Below are 15840 nucleotides of genomic sequence, written 5' to 3' on the forward strand. Positions count from 1 at the left end.
TAAATAAATAAACAAAAAATAATAGCCAAAGAAAAGAACATAGGTCATTTAATCCAAAGCTCTAATTTTTTTTTTTCAGACAGAGTATCACTCTGTTGCCCAGGCTGGATTGAGTGCAGTGGTGCAATCTTGGTTCACTGCAACCTCGGCTTCCCAGGTTCAAGCAATTCTCCTGCCTCAGCCTCCCAAGTAGCTGGGATTACAGGCGCCTGCCACTACACTCAGCTAATTTTTTGTATTTTTAGTAGAGACGGGGTTTCACCATGTTGGTCAGGCTGGTCTCAAACTCCTGACCTCATGATTCGTCTTCCTTGGCCTCCCAAAATGCTGAGATTACAAGCATAAGCCACCGCTCCCAGCTTTTTTTTTTTTTTTTTTTTGAGATGGAGTCTTGCTTTGTCATCCAGGCTGGAGTGCAGTGACTCAATCTTGGCTACTGCAACCCCTGCCTCCCAGGTTCAAGTGATTCTCCTGCCTCAGCCTCCTAAGTAGCTGGGACTACAGGCACGCGCCACCACACCTGACTAATTTTTGTATTTAGAGTAGAGATGGGGTTTCGCCATGTTGGCCACACTGGTCTTGAACTCTTGGCCTCAAGCGATCCATCCACCTCGGCCTCCCAAATTTCTGGAATTACAGGCATGAGCCACTGCACCCAGCCAACCCCCTAATTTTTTAGACAGAAAAGCTGAGGAACTTGTCCAAACTCACACGGCTAGTTAGGAAGTACCAGGAGCACAACCCACATATTCTTCCTCCCAGTCCAGAACTCTTTCTGTTGCACCAATCTTTGTTGGGCCAGGACACCTGAGTCCTCACCTTCCTTACCAAAGGCTCCTTACAGGAGTCAGGCCTACAGAAGTGGGTTTCTTCCTCCTGGGACTTGTTCGTTGCAGCACCAAGGACTCCCCGACCCAGAACTCCTTATCAGGATCCAGGATGGGCTCTTAATCTGCAGTGTGCAGAGCCTTGTCTGCACTCTCTGGGGAGGTGCATTATCATTCAAAAACAGCTGACTGACCACAGGTTTCCCAAGCTGGCACTGCTTACCAAGTGGAGAAGATGGAAGCAGAACAGACCAACCAGTGCCTAGTCCCTGGACACATGAAAGCCACGAACTGCAACTCTTCAAGCAATTTCAGGCCAGAGCCCCTGTACCCCCAGATAGCCAAGGGGTGTGCTCCAGTTTTACTGAAATTGGTTCATATCTAAAAAGAAAACACATTGCTTGATTACAGAATGCTCTCACGTAAATTGAGGGACTACTAGTTTACCAGGAGCCAAGACTGGCCCCAAGGTGAATCTGCCGTGCTGTGGCTCCCCTGACTTGAAGACACAGAAGTGGGTGAAGGGTCCTCTCAGTCTCCAACCTTCCCTGAATTTCAGGCTTTCCACTAAACAAGGAAATATTCTTCATGAGCAAGGCTTTTTAGAAATCAGGAAGATAGATGCTGACTTTGTAGCAAACGCTCAAAAGAGGGTGGGCAAAAATCTCTCAACACTAATTAACCCTGTCCTTACATCCAAAAAAGTAGGTCCTTTCAAGCAAGTGTCTAGGACATTTATTTCAGAAGCTACAAATAAAAATGGGACTACTCCTTTCAATTAACAACCCCCTGATACAATGAGTCTTAACCAAATTATATTTATGATACAGATTACCTGGCCTCCTCTAACCCCATCCCTGGCTCCCCTACCCTCCTCACTCAATACAGGCATGCACACACAGTCTCCCTGGGCTACCTCCAACATAGCACACCTAGAGAAAACTATATGTTTGTTGATAAAGGTCATGGAGGTATGAAATGAAGTTGGGGGAGCTGTCACTGTATATGAAGCAACATGTGTAAAATTTAGTTTAAATATAGGTCACCGCCCAGTGCAGTGACTCACACCTGTAATCCCAGCACGGGAGGCCAAGGCGGGCAGATCACCTCAGATCAGGAGTTCAAGACCATCCTGGCTAACATGGTGAAACCCTGTCTCTTATACTAAAAGTACAAAAATTAGCCAGGCATAGTGGCGGGCACCTGTAATCCCAGCTACTCCAGAGGCTGAGGCAGGAGAACCGCTTGAACCCGGAAGGCGGAGGTTGCAGTGAGCCAAGATCATACCACTGCACTCCAGCCTGGGCGACAAGAGCGAGCGAGACTCCATCTCAAATAAATAAATAAACAAATAAATACATAAATACAGCTCACCTACAGCCAAGAAAAAACTAGACCAGGTCGGGAATGTACTTGCCCTCAGTGGGAAACTCTGGGCTTGTGTCAAAAATCTCATAGAAAGAACTCAAAAGTCAGGGAGGATAAAAACTGTTATTTCCTTGCATGTAGCCAAAGGGAGTTATAAATTGGTAACAAACTTTTGGCTCTCACTCCAGTGTTTGCTGTCAGAAGTAGCTGCTCTTTGGCTAACCTGTAGCATTGGCATTCAGGTCCAGTGCATAGATCCTGAGGCCTAGCTGCTCTTGTCTAACAAGACAAGTATGGTGGGTGGCAAATGGCAGCCCCAGAGATGACAAGAGCACCTTTACTGGGAATTGCCAACAATCCTGCCTTAGCCTGGGAAGGAGTTCATTACCTGCTGCTTACCAAACCCTGATCTGTGAGACAGGCTCTGTCTTAATCATTTTTAATATGTTCAGTGCCTAGCACTTACTGACAATATATGCTTGCTAAATGAATGACTGACTGAATGAATGAATGAAATGAAGGACTATCAAAAACAAAAAAACAAGATGCATAAGATGGAGATCTGACTAGACTAGGGAATGTTCAGACTAGAACCCTGTTACTTCTAGCATCTTCACAGGGAAATTAGAATCCTCATTAAAGGTGGAAGTAGGCTGGGCATGGTGGCTCATGCCTGTAATTCCAGCACTTTGGGAGGCGAAGGCAGGGGGACCACTTGAGCTCAGGAGTTTGAGACCAGCCTGGGCAACATGGCAAAACCCCGTCCCTACAAAAATTACAAAAATCAGCCAGGTGTAGTGGCACATGCCTGCAGTCTCAGCTACTACTCAAGAGGCAGAGGTGGGAGAATTATTTGAGCCCAGGAGGCAGAGGTTGCAATGAGCTGAGATTGCACCACTGCACTCCAGCCTGAGCGACAGAATGAGACCCTGTCTCAAAAACAAAACAAAAACAAAAAATAAATAAACACACACACACACACACAAAACCAGGAAGTAAGGAGCTACTTTTCCAGGGAGGAGGGGATGCTTGGAAATGGCCCAGCCATACAACCAGATTTTTCTTTTATGCCACCCACATGCTGTAGATTGAGTGCAACTGAGAAATACTATTAAGCACAAAGAAAGGATTTGGATCTGAAAGGGAAACGCAAATGTACAATGTGAGAATTTTATCTTCTCTACACCACACAAGTTTATCCTGCTACGTTTTATTAAAGTAACAAAAGGTGTACATTTGTCCATAAGCTGTACATTCTTCCATATAAAAACACTATCATACAATGAGTAACCTTTGTCTTTTCTGTCAGAATAGCTTACAAACATACTACTATTATTTATTTTTACTTAATAGGAGAGACAGGCCTGCTCAACAGTCCAGCTCGGGGGTTTCATTGTTTTCAAAGTGAACATCATAAAGAAGAGAAGAGAGACAAGATTAAGCATGAGACCATGGGGCTGCTTCTAAAAAGGCAGGGACCTGTTTGCAGACAAGATGCAAGAACACAGCCTGCAGTGATTCACAGCTTTGTTTCAACCCACAAGCCAGAAAATTAGCTCTTGGGTCTGTGGGCCCAAAGTGAACTTTAAAGCAATAAAGTCTGGAAGCAGGGTCTGGGAAGGCAATACAAAATGTGGAGAGTTGAAAAGGAGGCAGAGCTGGCAGGAATGGGTAGGGAGAGTGTTTGGTAAATAGCACCTTTGAGTCAAAATTGAGCAGTTAAGAAATCCAGGAAAGGGGACTGGCTATGGGGAGGGGAACCTGGGGGTAGAGGAAGTGGGGGAAGATTCCTCACTAAGGGGCAACAGCAGGAGGGTGGCCGTCCTGGCCAAATGCCCTAGCCCTGTCCTTAAGGTGATTCGGTTTGGGAAACTCGAGGTCTTTTGAGGACCCCTCATCAATGTCACTGAGAAATTGAAGGAAGGGAGTTTCTTCCCAGTGTAGCTTTCCACTTTTCTCCAACCCACAACAGTAAATATTGCACAAGTCTACGACAAATGTGGATTGTACGGAGAGAGACAGCAACCTTTCCCACAGATGCTCTGAGCACCAGGGAGAAAAAAACAGTGCCCAAGGTTTGGCTTTTATTTAGTGTCAGCCCTGCAAGAATACCAAGTAGTCTTGCAGAACATGGGGCACGCTCCCATTCAGCCAAGGAATACATGCAAGGCTGACCAGCCAGCCATCATCCCAAGGAGAGCAGGAGAGATGGTTCCCTGAGCCCACCAGGGCATCAGAAGGTTCTGAGAGCCAGTTTTCCTCCAGACCCTCCTGGGACCCAGGGGGCATATTGCACAGTGAATGAGAACTCTTGTCCTAGAAAATAGGGTAGCTCCATGACCCGACCAGAAGGGAAGAGGGAGGAGAGGGTTAGAGGAGAGTTGTGCTTTTGAAAAGAAGGCAGTAATAGAGGACCTGGAGTTCCCTGTAGCTTTTGAGCCACCTCTCAAAGGGATCATGGCAGCAGCAACAAGACTTCCATGTGGTTCCAAAAAGAAGAGTTTGGCCAAAAAACATCCCCAGTGGATACGCTTTGGGTCCCAAAATTCCATTGCAAATCACCCCCAAATTATTTGCCATACATACACACAAAGCAGCACTAGCAAAGCAAAGGTTTTGTGCAGAGTTCCCTTCCATCCTAACCCCAGTAACTTCCAGTTCCCTCCCCCCCCCTCAGAAACAAAACAAAACACCCCCAAAGCTTTAGATTCCTGGCTGGAAAGCAACATCTATAGGCCCCTGAGGGTTGAATTAGAAACAAGTCATGATGTCAAGAAAAGCTGCTTAGGACAGTAGGAATCAGGAGAGGCCCTTTTCACTCTCTGCCCAGGACCTCATTAGAAAACTAAAAGAAATATAAAGTATAATTAAAAAGAAAAAGAAAAGATAACATAGTATTATTTAAGTCCAGGCATGAATGCCCCTGAGTAATAGAGGAGCCAGGGATGCAGGTGTCTGGCTGGGGGAGACAGAGAGTTCTGAACTTGGCCTCTCTTCCTCCCCCAGGGCAAATCCCAACCTCTCTGTTCACAGTTGCTAATCTTGCTCGCTCCCTCTCCCATCTTCCTGGGGTGCTAGCCAAATGTCTCCCACTTCACCTTGGCTAGGTCTACCCCCTAACAGCTCCCCCTCCTATAGGCAGACACTGGCTCACAGACTCAAGCACACACAACAGTTCTCTCCAAAGGCACCTGGGGAGGCCACTTCCAAGCAGCTCCCTTGAAGGATTTTTTTTCTTAAAAAAAATCTTTTGGTTTTTTTCCTCCTCTTTTCTTAAAAAAAAAAAATAATATATATATAAATAGCTCTTCATTTAAAAATACAGTTCCCCAGGTTGAGGTATGTGGTGGTCTGTTGTCACGGCAGCATGAGCACGGCAGCGCCCAGGGCGGGTGCAGAGGGGTCTAGCTGGAGACCGCCATCACGTAGTTCTTGGAGGGGCTGCTCCGGCCCAGCAGCACTTGGTTCTTGCAGGTGAGGAGCCCACAGGAGGCGGCCACTGGGGCCTCCTCGTACAAGACGCAGATGGAGCCGTCCTCCCCAATGCGGTAGGACACCTCATAGGGGTCCACCCACAGGGTCAGCTCGCTGGGCAGCAGCTGGTGCAGCTGGGGCTGGCTGAGTCCGATCTGGCTGGCCACCCTGCTGATGATGGGGTCCATCTTGTGGTTGATGCGAATGCAGCGGTAGCCGGAGCCCTTGGACGGCTTTTCAGGAAACCAGTGGTGTTTGTAGTGCTCTGTGGAGACAGGACCAGGGGGAGATGCCCTGGTTAGAGCAGCTGGGCCATGGATACTACCACAGGGCAGGGAGAAGGGTCAAGGAACAAGAGAGGAAGGGGCCCTTTAAGTAAGGGAGGTGGATTCCTCTGAGTTCCAGGACCCTCTTGCCACTTAGCAGAGAAAATTTTATGGAAGCGGGAGAGATCTGCTTTCCTGCTTCCAGAACGTGTGTGTGTGTATGTGTGTGTGTGTGTGTGTGTGTGTGTGTGTGTTGGGAGGGGATTCCAGAGCTCTGGGGTACTCTCCAGTGGCCACTGTATTGCTTTTGGCACACCCCCAGTTTCAGGAGGGAAGGGTGTGACTGGGGCTGGCATGTCCAGGCAGGGCCTCTGGAGACCTGTGAGCTGAAGTTTCAGGGCCAGGAAGGCTGCCAACATTGTTGGGTCCACAGCAAGTAAATTGGGCCTCCCACCCTGTGTTCCCTCTGCTTCCTTCGGAAGAGTCAGAGAACCTTCCTTAGCAGTGCCCAAGGGAGTGAAAACTGGGTTGTTTTGATGAAACATCTGTTTTTCTCAGAAGGCAGGGTCTGTGTGGGTGCGTTCCGAGATGGCTATCGCTTCCCCAAACTGACAGCAACCAGCTAGAAACAGCTGGGAAAGAGGTCTCTCCCCAGTCAGCGAGCGGGCTGCTTATCTCTTCACCTCCCAACTCGAAGGCCAGCAGGGTAGGGTCACCAGCTACCAGGCTCTCCTCCCTACCATAATAGGTGGCAGATGGCTAAGGGGAACCAAAGAGAACACAAAGGGGGCCCAAATTCCAACTTGAAGCGAGTCAGCAACCAGTGGACTGCCCCAGGCACAGCGCACCCCGACTGGCAGGAAGAATGGCACTGGGACTCCGAGTTGTTGAAAAGACTTGAGTGCACCTTCTTCCCTCATCGGGACCCCTCGGCCGACCGGGCGGCCCGCAACAACATCCATCGAGGGTCTTAAGATCTCGAGGGTCCAGCGAGGGAGACGAGCCCGTAATGAGACGAGGCATAAGCTGGGGACTCGGGCTGGCACTCCAGGACCAGGGTCTGCGCTTCCGAGAGCGTGGAGGGGCGCGCCCCATCAGAACAGCCACGGGCCGAGACCCGAGCACAGGGCTGGGGAGGAGGACCCAGGAAACTGGGGACTGCGGGCCGCCCCGGGGATCGGAGGGCCACCGAGTCCCAAAGCTGCTCCTGTGGGTGACCCTGCCGCAGGAGTACAGGAAAGACGGCCCTGGCAGAGAGGGGGCCAACCCCCGGTGGCGCCAGGCCCCTCGGCATGCGCTCACCTGTGAGTGCCTCCTGGAGCGCCCCGCTGAAGACCTTAAGCTGCTGCTCGCTCACGCAGCCCCGGGTCCTCAGGAGGCTGGAGAGGAAGCCTACGGCGGCGGCGATCTCCGGGAGCATGTCGGTTCCCTTCCCGTGGCTCATGTCGCGCGCGGCTCGGGCTCAGTGAGAGGTCTCGGGTGGGAAGTACGGGTCCACAACCCAGCGATGCCCTGGCCGCTGCTCCGGCTCTGCCCGGACTTTCCCCGGGCCGCCTTTTTCAGGAGGTCCAGGGAGGTGGGGGCAACCGGTGGCGGCGCTCATTGGCCGCGGCCAGCGGATGGGGCGGGGCCCGGGCCCGCCCCGCCCCGCGCTCAAGCGCTCTTCCCCGCCCCGCCACCCCAGCCCCCTCCCTCGCAGCCTTGGCGGCGCTGAGGTCATCGCTCGCTGACGTCAGTGCTAGGAACCTGCGCCCGGCTGAGCTGAGCGAGACGAGAGGAGAAAGCGAGGCTCGGGGAGGAGGCTGAGAGCTCTGGAGGAAGGAGGCGGCTTCCGAGTACTCCGCGCCGGGCAGGCCCCGGCCTCGCCTCTCCTCCCATTTTTAAGGCTCGGGTTAGAGGCCACCTCCTCCGAGAAGCCTTCGGTGACACCACCAGAAGGCTTCCCAGAACCGTTCCCAGGCGGTTCCCCTTTCGGATTCCGACAGCATTTTCCAACCATACACTGTCAGAACCACTCACCAGGACATGTCGTCACCATTTTACCTCTTTGCCTCGTCTCTTAACTAGATGAAATGGGTTCCTCTTGGCTCTTTGGAAAGGGAGGCTGTCTTCTGCTTATTTCCGTAGTAATCCCACCTCCCACAACAAGTTCCATTCTGCAGCAATGCCTTTTCTCTTGCTGAGAAACATTCAAGTCTAAGTTTTATGGTGGGTAGGGGTAGGGGTGTGTTGCAAGACTTTTGTCTTCTCAACTTATTTTTCTAGTTCTCACTTTCCTTAAGTGCTAATTTTTTTGAATTAGTAGTCTGCTCTCAACTGTACATATTTTTCCGTCCACTCCCTCCTTCCCCAGCCGTCTTCCTTCCTTATTGTGGATTGGACCTTCTCGAGAAAGAATCCGGCCTCATCCGAATGGGGATAACTTCTACCCAACACCCCGAAGCCTGGCCCAGGGTCTGGCATACAGATGCCCAGTGTTTGTAAGGTGACTCAAACCCAATGGCCTCTGTAAATTCCTATTTTCCTTAACTTTGAGCCCTCTGACCACCTTCTGGAAGCAGTGTCCCTGTCTTTTTTCCTTGTGCCCCAGGCTTCTCCACCCCGCTGCCTGGCTGTGCTGGCCCTGGATCCCTTCCTGCCCCGTTCCCCACACTATGTCTCCTCAGTCCTCCTCCCTTTTCTCTAGGCTGCCTTTCCTTGGAGAGGTCCTATGCATGTAGTCTGTCTTGATGTTTACTGTTTTACAGTGACTTTTCTCATCTGCACAGTCTGTCCTCCTGTCTTTCCATCCTGCTCCTGTTCCCACCGGCTCTGTCCTCTCCCTCAGATGTCCAGCCACCACCTCAATGTCAGCGGAAGCCCATTGTCTTCTCCAAAGCTAGCTCCCTCTTGATCTCCATTTCTGTCAGCCATACCATCATTTCCCAGTCACTCCGTACAGAAAGGTCAGCCTCTCCTTGTACTTTGCTCCCCAGATCCAGTCCCCAAATCAGTTGCTTCTTGCTGTCTAGATGGTTGCAGCGGATTCCATCCAGTCCCATCCCCAGGCCACCCTTCCCACTGTTAGTGGAGTTCCCTTCCTAAAATACTTCATTCCCTAGCTCCTCTCTTGATCAGGTCATTCCGAAACATCCCCTCCCCGATTCATCTACTAATTCAAGTCCAGACTCCTTTGCCTAATGTTTAAGACCCTTCATAATTTAATCCCATCTACCTTTTTAGGTTTCTGCTACTTTGTGTTCCAGGGTCACTCTTCTCACTGCCTTCTAAGTATCACAGCGAATCTACAGCCTGGATCCCTCAACAGCTTACCCATGATCCCCATCTCTGCCCTGTAACGTGGTCCCCATTCCATGCATGCCTGAACATGCATGACCTTGCTGCTCCTTGGCTCATGTCCTTATCTCCTGCATACATCATTGTCTCTACCACGCCCCACCCCCACCTCAATCTCTCACACTACTGAAGGTACAGTGTAATCTTGGTCTTCTACCTTGAAAACCTATGCTGACCATTCTTTCGAGGCTGAGTTAGTCATCCATACCATTCATTGGGCATTCACAATCTATCATTTGGCATTGTTAGTGATCTTTTTAGAGACTCAACCACAGTTTGCAAGTTACTTGAAAACAGGTTACTATGCTCACATGTCCCACATTTCTGGGACAATTCAGAATTCAAATATGCTGCTCTACTGCTTCATATAACAAATCAAAATGACCCCAAATTCTAATATTTTGGCATTAAACATATCTCTTAGACGGCCTCTTTCACTGGCTTCTCCCCAAACGCTGGATCAGGCCAGATGAGGCCATTACTTCTCCTCACTGAGGGGAAAGAATTATTTGTTACAGGAAACAGGGCTGACCCTGGAAACAAGTTAACTTAAAGATATACCAAACCATACAGACCAGGTGTCAGCAAGGCCAGAACTGACCAAGGTCAACCACTAAGGAAGTCAGGGAAATAGGTCAAGATATAGACAGCTATATAGGGTCATTCAGCACCTAAATCTGAAAACACTGACCATCTTCCTGGGTATGTCTGTGACAGGGGTGAGTCGTAGGAGATGACTAACATCTCTTGCAACTGAACTGCTGAAAAAAATATTGTGGTAGCCCCTCACCTGTTTTTTGCTTTAGAAAATAGAATTCTGTCCTTATGTAGATTTTTCTGTCACTCACCAGGCCACACAGTAAATTCTCAAGAGAACCAGGACTGGGACCATATTTTCTGACTTCAAGTATAGGACCTTTTCATTAGACTGTGGTGCCCTTCTGCTGCTGTTGCATGGGCCGCCGTCCGGCAGAGCTGTCATTGCAGATGATGTAGTGAATGGGACAGGAGCCTGGAGGCTAGAACCCTTTGTCTCCACCATTACCCGGGGTATGTCTTGGCCTCCTCATTGGTGATTAGTTTGTGAACTTTGTGTAGGGCAGAGATGATCCATAAATACCAGAAGGCAGTGCCCCCACTTTCTCCTCTTTTCTTTTTCTTTTTCTTTTTTTTTTTAAGATGGGATCTTGCTCTGTCATCAGGCTGGAGTGCAGTGGCCCGATCTCAGCTCACTGCAACCTCCACCTCCTGGGTTCAAGCAATTCTCCTGCCTTAGCCTCCCAAGTAGCTGGGACTACAGGCATGTGCCACCATGCCCAGCTATTTTTGTATTTTTAGTAGAGGTGGGGTTTTATCATGTTGGCCAGGATGGTCTCGATCTCTTGACCTCATGATCCACCCATCTCGGCTTCCCAAAGTGCTGGGATTACAGGTGTGAGCCATTGTGCCCAGACTCTCCTCTTTTCTTTCTATACACAAGCCTGGGGAGAGGAAGCTTAATTTATCTCACATTCAAAGTTCCCAAGTCAATATACAGTGTAGCCGGGCGTGGTGGCTCATGCCTATAATCCTAGGACTTTGGGAGGCTGAGGCAGACTGATCAGTTGAGGACAGGAGTTTGAGACCAGCCTGGCCAACATGGCAAAACCCAGTCTCTACCAAAAATAAATAATAATAATAATAAATTAGCTGGGTGTGGTGGCAGGCACTGGCAATCCCAGCTACTCCAGAGGCTCAGGCAGGAGAATTGCTTGAACCCAGGAGGCAGAGATTGCAGTGAGCCGAGATCACGACACTGCACTCCATCCTGGGCAACAGAGTGAGACTCCATCTCAAAACATAAAAAATAATTAATTAAAAAAAATATATGCATATGGTGTAATTGTACTCAACTCTGGATTTAGGTTCTCAATTTCTGAACAAATACATTGTAGTAGTCCCAATTGTTTTTGAAATTTCCTGAAACTGCTCTTAAATTGCTAGGACTAGAATCCTTAGAAGCTCTAAAAGTCGAGCTGTCACCCCTGCTTTTTTTCTTTGCATGTTGCCTGTTGCTTCCCATTCCTTGGTATAATCAAGCTGCTGTTTGAGCAGCAAGATAAGGAAAGTGGGTCGCCTCTCCCTCCCCACCCGTCCTTCCTGCCTCTCATTCTCCATTCCTGCCCTTCCTCCTCCTCCTCTTCTTCCTCATTCTTCTCTCCCTCCCTCCATTCCCACCCAAGGGTCTTTTGTTGAATTTTGAACTTTAAATGTTGACATGTGCTGACCAGTGACTTCACCAACTAAAGAGGGGGAATGGGGTGGTGGAAGTGAGGGTGGACTTCATTTATGCCTCATCTGGACCAGAACTTCTGTCCCATTTGACCTCAGACCTATTGATTCCTCTAGTCCTGGTTGCTCATCTCGCCCACTTGCACGGCCCACCTGTGTGACCCACTCAGGAGTGACCCACCTGCTCTCTTCAGACCATATTCCCATTCAGAAGTGGGTCCCACTCCTCAGGCCTCTGTGCTGGCCCTGTCTGTGGGGTTAGCATGCAGCCCTGCTCTCCATTTCCAGCTCAGAAGCAACTGGATCTTTGTAAGTAATTTCTGTCTTTCCCAGAGCCCTGTTGGGCCTGTGGGGACTTGGCTTGGTTGCCTCAATTTTCTGAGCACAAGTAGAAACCTGAGGTTGAGTGAGGCAGGCAGAGGCTGGGCTGAGATATTCTAGGAGGATAACATCAGGTCATTTCTACACCATGCAGAGTTTATTTTTTGTTGGTCTGTGTGTGTGTGTGTGTCAGTGTGGTTAGGGAGTTATTAGTATGTATATTTGAGTGAGCATACATACTTAGATTGCACATGGGCTCTGATGTTTGTGGGTAACGGGATATGGATATGTGTTCGCTATGTTAATAAGCACACACAATGGTATCTGTTGAAGAAGGACGTCTTGTGAAATGTTATGATAGAGTGTACATTTTGGTGGAGTATGTCTGAGTATAGCTGGTGCAAATACTAATTTGATCTTTCCTCTTAACAGACCTCATTGGTGACAACTTAATTGTGCTGACCAGAGCTGATAAGAAATATCACCCAGGGAAGACCAGCTGCCTCTTCCTCACTTCCTAATCAAGGTGGAAATACTGCTAAATATATCACAACTCTTTGCAAGCATCGTTGGGTAACGATCAGGACATCTTTGGGGGTTCCCTATCAGTTTCTCACAAAGTTGAACCTTTCAAGGTCAGTTCTAGGCCAGCCAGTCTGGGAGTCATTCTTTAGAACCAGAAGAGAATTAAGAAGAGGAGAAAATGACATTGTCTTTAAAACCTGCTAATGAGAACTACAGGAAGGCAGCTATTTTTAATATTTCTGGTTTGAACCCCTTCCTCCACCCCAGAATGAACTGAGAGTAGGGACAGAAATAGATAATGCAAAGATGATTAGGGTTGAGGGTAAGCAGAAAACTACCCATCTAGACTGAAGGAAGGCTTGCTAACACATCAGTAAGCAAACAGCTTTCTAATCTGCAGGTAACAAGCTTTACATCCCTGAGGACACTTTTTGAGATGGGACTTTGTTGTTTTTTGTTTTTTTGAGACAGAGTCTTGCTCTGTCACCCAGGCCGGAGTGCAGTGGTGCGATCTTGGCTCACTGCAACTTCTGCCTTCCGAGTTGAAACGATTCTCCTGCCTCCGCCTCCCGAGTAGCTGGGATTACAGGTGCACACCACCATGCCCAGCTAATTTTTTTGTTGTTGTTGTATTTTTAGTAGAGACAGGGTTTCATCTTGTTGGTCAAGCTGGTCTTGAACTCCTGACCTTGTGATCTGCCCTCCTTGGCCTCCCAAAGTGCTGGGATTACAGGCGTGAGCCACCACGCCCGGCCTAGGACTTTTTGAGACCCTACTGAAGGCTGAAGAAGAGTCTGGAAGCTAAAGAGTAACCCATTCCACCACTTGTTCTGAAGATAGAAGAAGCAAAAAAAGATTAAATTGCACAAAAAGCACTTAAATTAGACAACAGAAGAATGTCCTGATACAAAGTAAGTGTCTAAGATGTGTTAAACAAGATGCCCACTCCAGCCAGGACTCAGACACTCCTGGGTAGAGAGCATCTTCACAGTTTGGGATGAAAGTGACTACACAGAGTGGTGGAGTGAAGGCTGCAGGCCCCTCCCCAAGGTGGCATCTAACCCCGGAGGTATCAGGACCTCAGAGGCTACCCACATGATTTCCAGCTGATGAGCAGAAATAGCCATGGCAGGTGCAGGCTTCACTTGCTGCCACCAACTTGGGAGCTCACCAAACACCCGATGGCCAAAAGCACCAGGGTCTCTCTGAGCCCCGGGCTCGCCGCCAGGCAAGCTTGGGTGCTTGGGAGGGCCATGGTTCTTCACAGTGCAGCCCCTGGATTTCTTCTCAGTTCACTCAACTCTCTCTCCTGAATCCCATCTGTGCAGCTCAGAAGTCACAAATTGAAACCCCCCAAGGCAAAGCTGAACATAGATACAAATGGTTTTGTCTGTGTAGTGTTTAAGCACTTAAAAAATTCATTGTGAACATTTAATAATTAGGAAGTGTCAAAATGAAAATATCTAGAATTTCTCTGTAAAAACCAGATCTGTTAACACTGATCCCACACTTCTATTTGGCAATGACTGGCCCCTAAGACAGGGGGTATGTCCTCTAGCTCACCACAGTCTCCACCATTACCTACTGCATCCCTGCTGAGACAAAGTGGTACTTGCCATTTATTAAGGATGAATGCTGTTTTTTTTTTTTTTTAATTATACTTAATCCTCATTTGCATTACCTGCCTTGATTCTGGAGGTATTTGAATTTGCATCTCCTCATAAAGAATAAATCTCAAAATCATCATCTCTAATTTCACCTTTATTACAGAGCTTCCAATTCATTTTTTTTCCAATTGAGAGCTGGACACCTTTGGAGCATTTTTCTGGTGTTTCAGTCTCAACATGTAACAGATCAAAGATACTTCTCTCCCTTCTTCCTTGTTTCTTAGTTCTTTCTCTCTCTCCATAGTATTACCCTTCTTTTTTCTGCTTTAAAAGCCTTCAATAGCGTCCCATTGCCTGTAGTACTAATTAAAAACCTCTCATCTGACATTCGAATGGCTGCGTACCAAGGGGCCTTAGGATACCCATTCAGATCACCCGGGAAGTTTGATAAAAATTCAGCTCATGCAGCCTCTCCCTGAGATTCCGGGCCCCACCCACCTCAAACTACTGAGTCAGTTATTCACTATGTGTGTGTATATATATATATTTATATAACTACGTGTGTGTGTGTATATATATATATATTTTTTTTTTTTTTTTTCCTTTTGAGACAAAGTCTCACTCTGTCACCCAGGTTGGAGTGCAATGGCGAGATCTCGGCTCCCTGCAACCTCTGCCCACCCAGGTTCAAGTGATTCTCCTGCCTCAGGCTCCCGAGTAGCTGGGATTATAGGCACCAGCCACCACGCCTGGCTAATTTTTGTGTTTTAAGTAGAGATGGGGTTTCACTATCTTGGCCAAGCTGGTCTTGAACTCCTGACCTCGTGATCCACACACCTCAGCCTCCCAAAGTGCTAGATTACAAGCATAAGCCACCTCGCCTGGCCTTTAGTTATTAGGTATATGAGAGGTAATTTATAGGAAACACCTAGCATAGTACCTAAATATTATAGATGCTCAGCAAACCATATCTCATAATTGCCAACTGTCAGAAGCAGGGTTTTCAGAAATCATCTACACAAAAATTTTAATTCTTCAGATGAAGAAAAGAAAGCCGTGAGATGAAAAAAAAATGTCCAAAGTCACACAGCTACTTAGTGGCGAGGCTAGGACTAGAACTTAGATCTCCCACCCAGTCCAGGGCCCTTTCCATTAGGCCAGACTCCCATCATGTGACCCTGGCTTTATTCACGTATTTACTTACTCAAGGAATATTTATTGGGTTCCCCTGGGAGCCAGCGGTGGACTGTTGTGGGTTTGGGAGTTGGTGTCAGCATTCCAAGTGTCTATCTGGGGGCGAGGGCTGGAGGCTGAGTGCATGAGATGGTCACTTGGAGACACAGAGGAGCCCAGGAGCAGGATGAGTTCAGCTACTCACATAGAAGTTGATGTTTCCTCAGGTGGCAGCAGGAATTTAGAGTACAGAGAAAGGCCCTGAGCCTCACAGCGGCCAAGAGGGCCCACGACGATGAGACAGTGGGGTCAATGAACTTCGGAGAAAGGCATGAGGAATGACGGCAGGGAAAGGCTAACACAGAGCAAGAAAGCATTGGTCCCTGCCGCCTCATCCTGAGGGCTGTTGGGTAAGGCAGAAAAACAGGTTTCTCTTGACACAGCCCGTTTGAGGGAATGCCAGGAGATGGAGAAAATGCTTGGAGGGGGTGAGGATATAGGGGACTTTTCTGGGCCCAAAGGGGGCTCAATGAAAGGGTTTGGAAAGGAGGGTGGTGAGAGTCAGACTAGCAGAGCACACCCACAGTGGAATGGGGATGAGAACATGTGCCCTTCGGACAGTGACCAGCATCCAAAGAGGGAGAGTGAGGATTTTAGGCTTGGCTGGGCCTT

At 48.6% G+C, this 15840-nt stretch overlaps 1 protein-coding gene and 1 long non-coding RNA gene across 2 annotated transcripts; one reads left to right on the forward strand and one right to left on the reverse strand.

The window, feature by feature from the left end:
- Positions 1–3389: 3389 nt before the first annotated feature.
- On the reverse strand, positions 3390–7497 carry BTG2 (BTG anti-proliferation factor 2). Its single transcript, XM_017851579.1, has 2 exons — positions 7238–7497; positions 3390–5934 (listed from the first exon to the last, which is right to left on the reverse strand). Exons 1-2 carry the CDS (start codon positions 7377–7379, stop codon positions 5600–5602), a joined length of 477 nt encoding a protein of 158 aa, XP_017707068.1. The 5' UTR covers positions 7380–7497; the 3' UTR covers positions 3390–5599.
- A 156-nt stretch (positions 7498–7653) lies between these two features.
- On the forward strand, positions 7654–14145 carry LOC108514993 (uncharacterized). Its single transcript, XR_001881400.1, has 3 exons — positions 7654–8143; positions 11660–11851; positions 12296–14145. It is a non-coding gene; the product is annotated as an uncharacterized LOC108514993 (long non-coding RNA).
- The last annotated feature ends 1695 nt before the right edge of the window (positions 14146–15840 follow it).

This window comes from Rhinopithecus bieti, unplaced genomic scaffold (genome assembly GCF_001698545.2).
Source record: "Rhinopithecus bieti isolate Rb0 unplaced genomic scaffold, ASM169854v2 scaffold_33903, whole genome shotgun sequence".
Taxonomy (NCBI): Eukaryota; Metazoa; Chordata; class Mammalia; order Primates; family Cercopithecidae; genus Rhinopithecus; species Rhinopithecus bieti.

Coding starts and splice junctions, on each gene's coding strand:
- BTG2 (XM_017851579.1), bottom strand. CDS start 7,379: ATGAGCCACGGGAAGGGAACCGACATGCTCCCGGAGATCGCCGCCGCC. Junction 5,935..7,237: donor GCTCCAGGAGGCACTCACAG/GTGAGCGCATGC, acceptor CTGTCTCCACAG/AGCACTACAAACACCACTGG.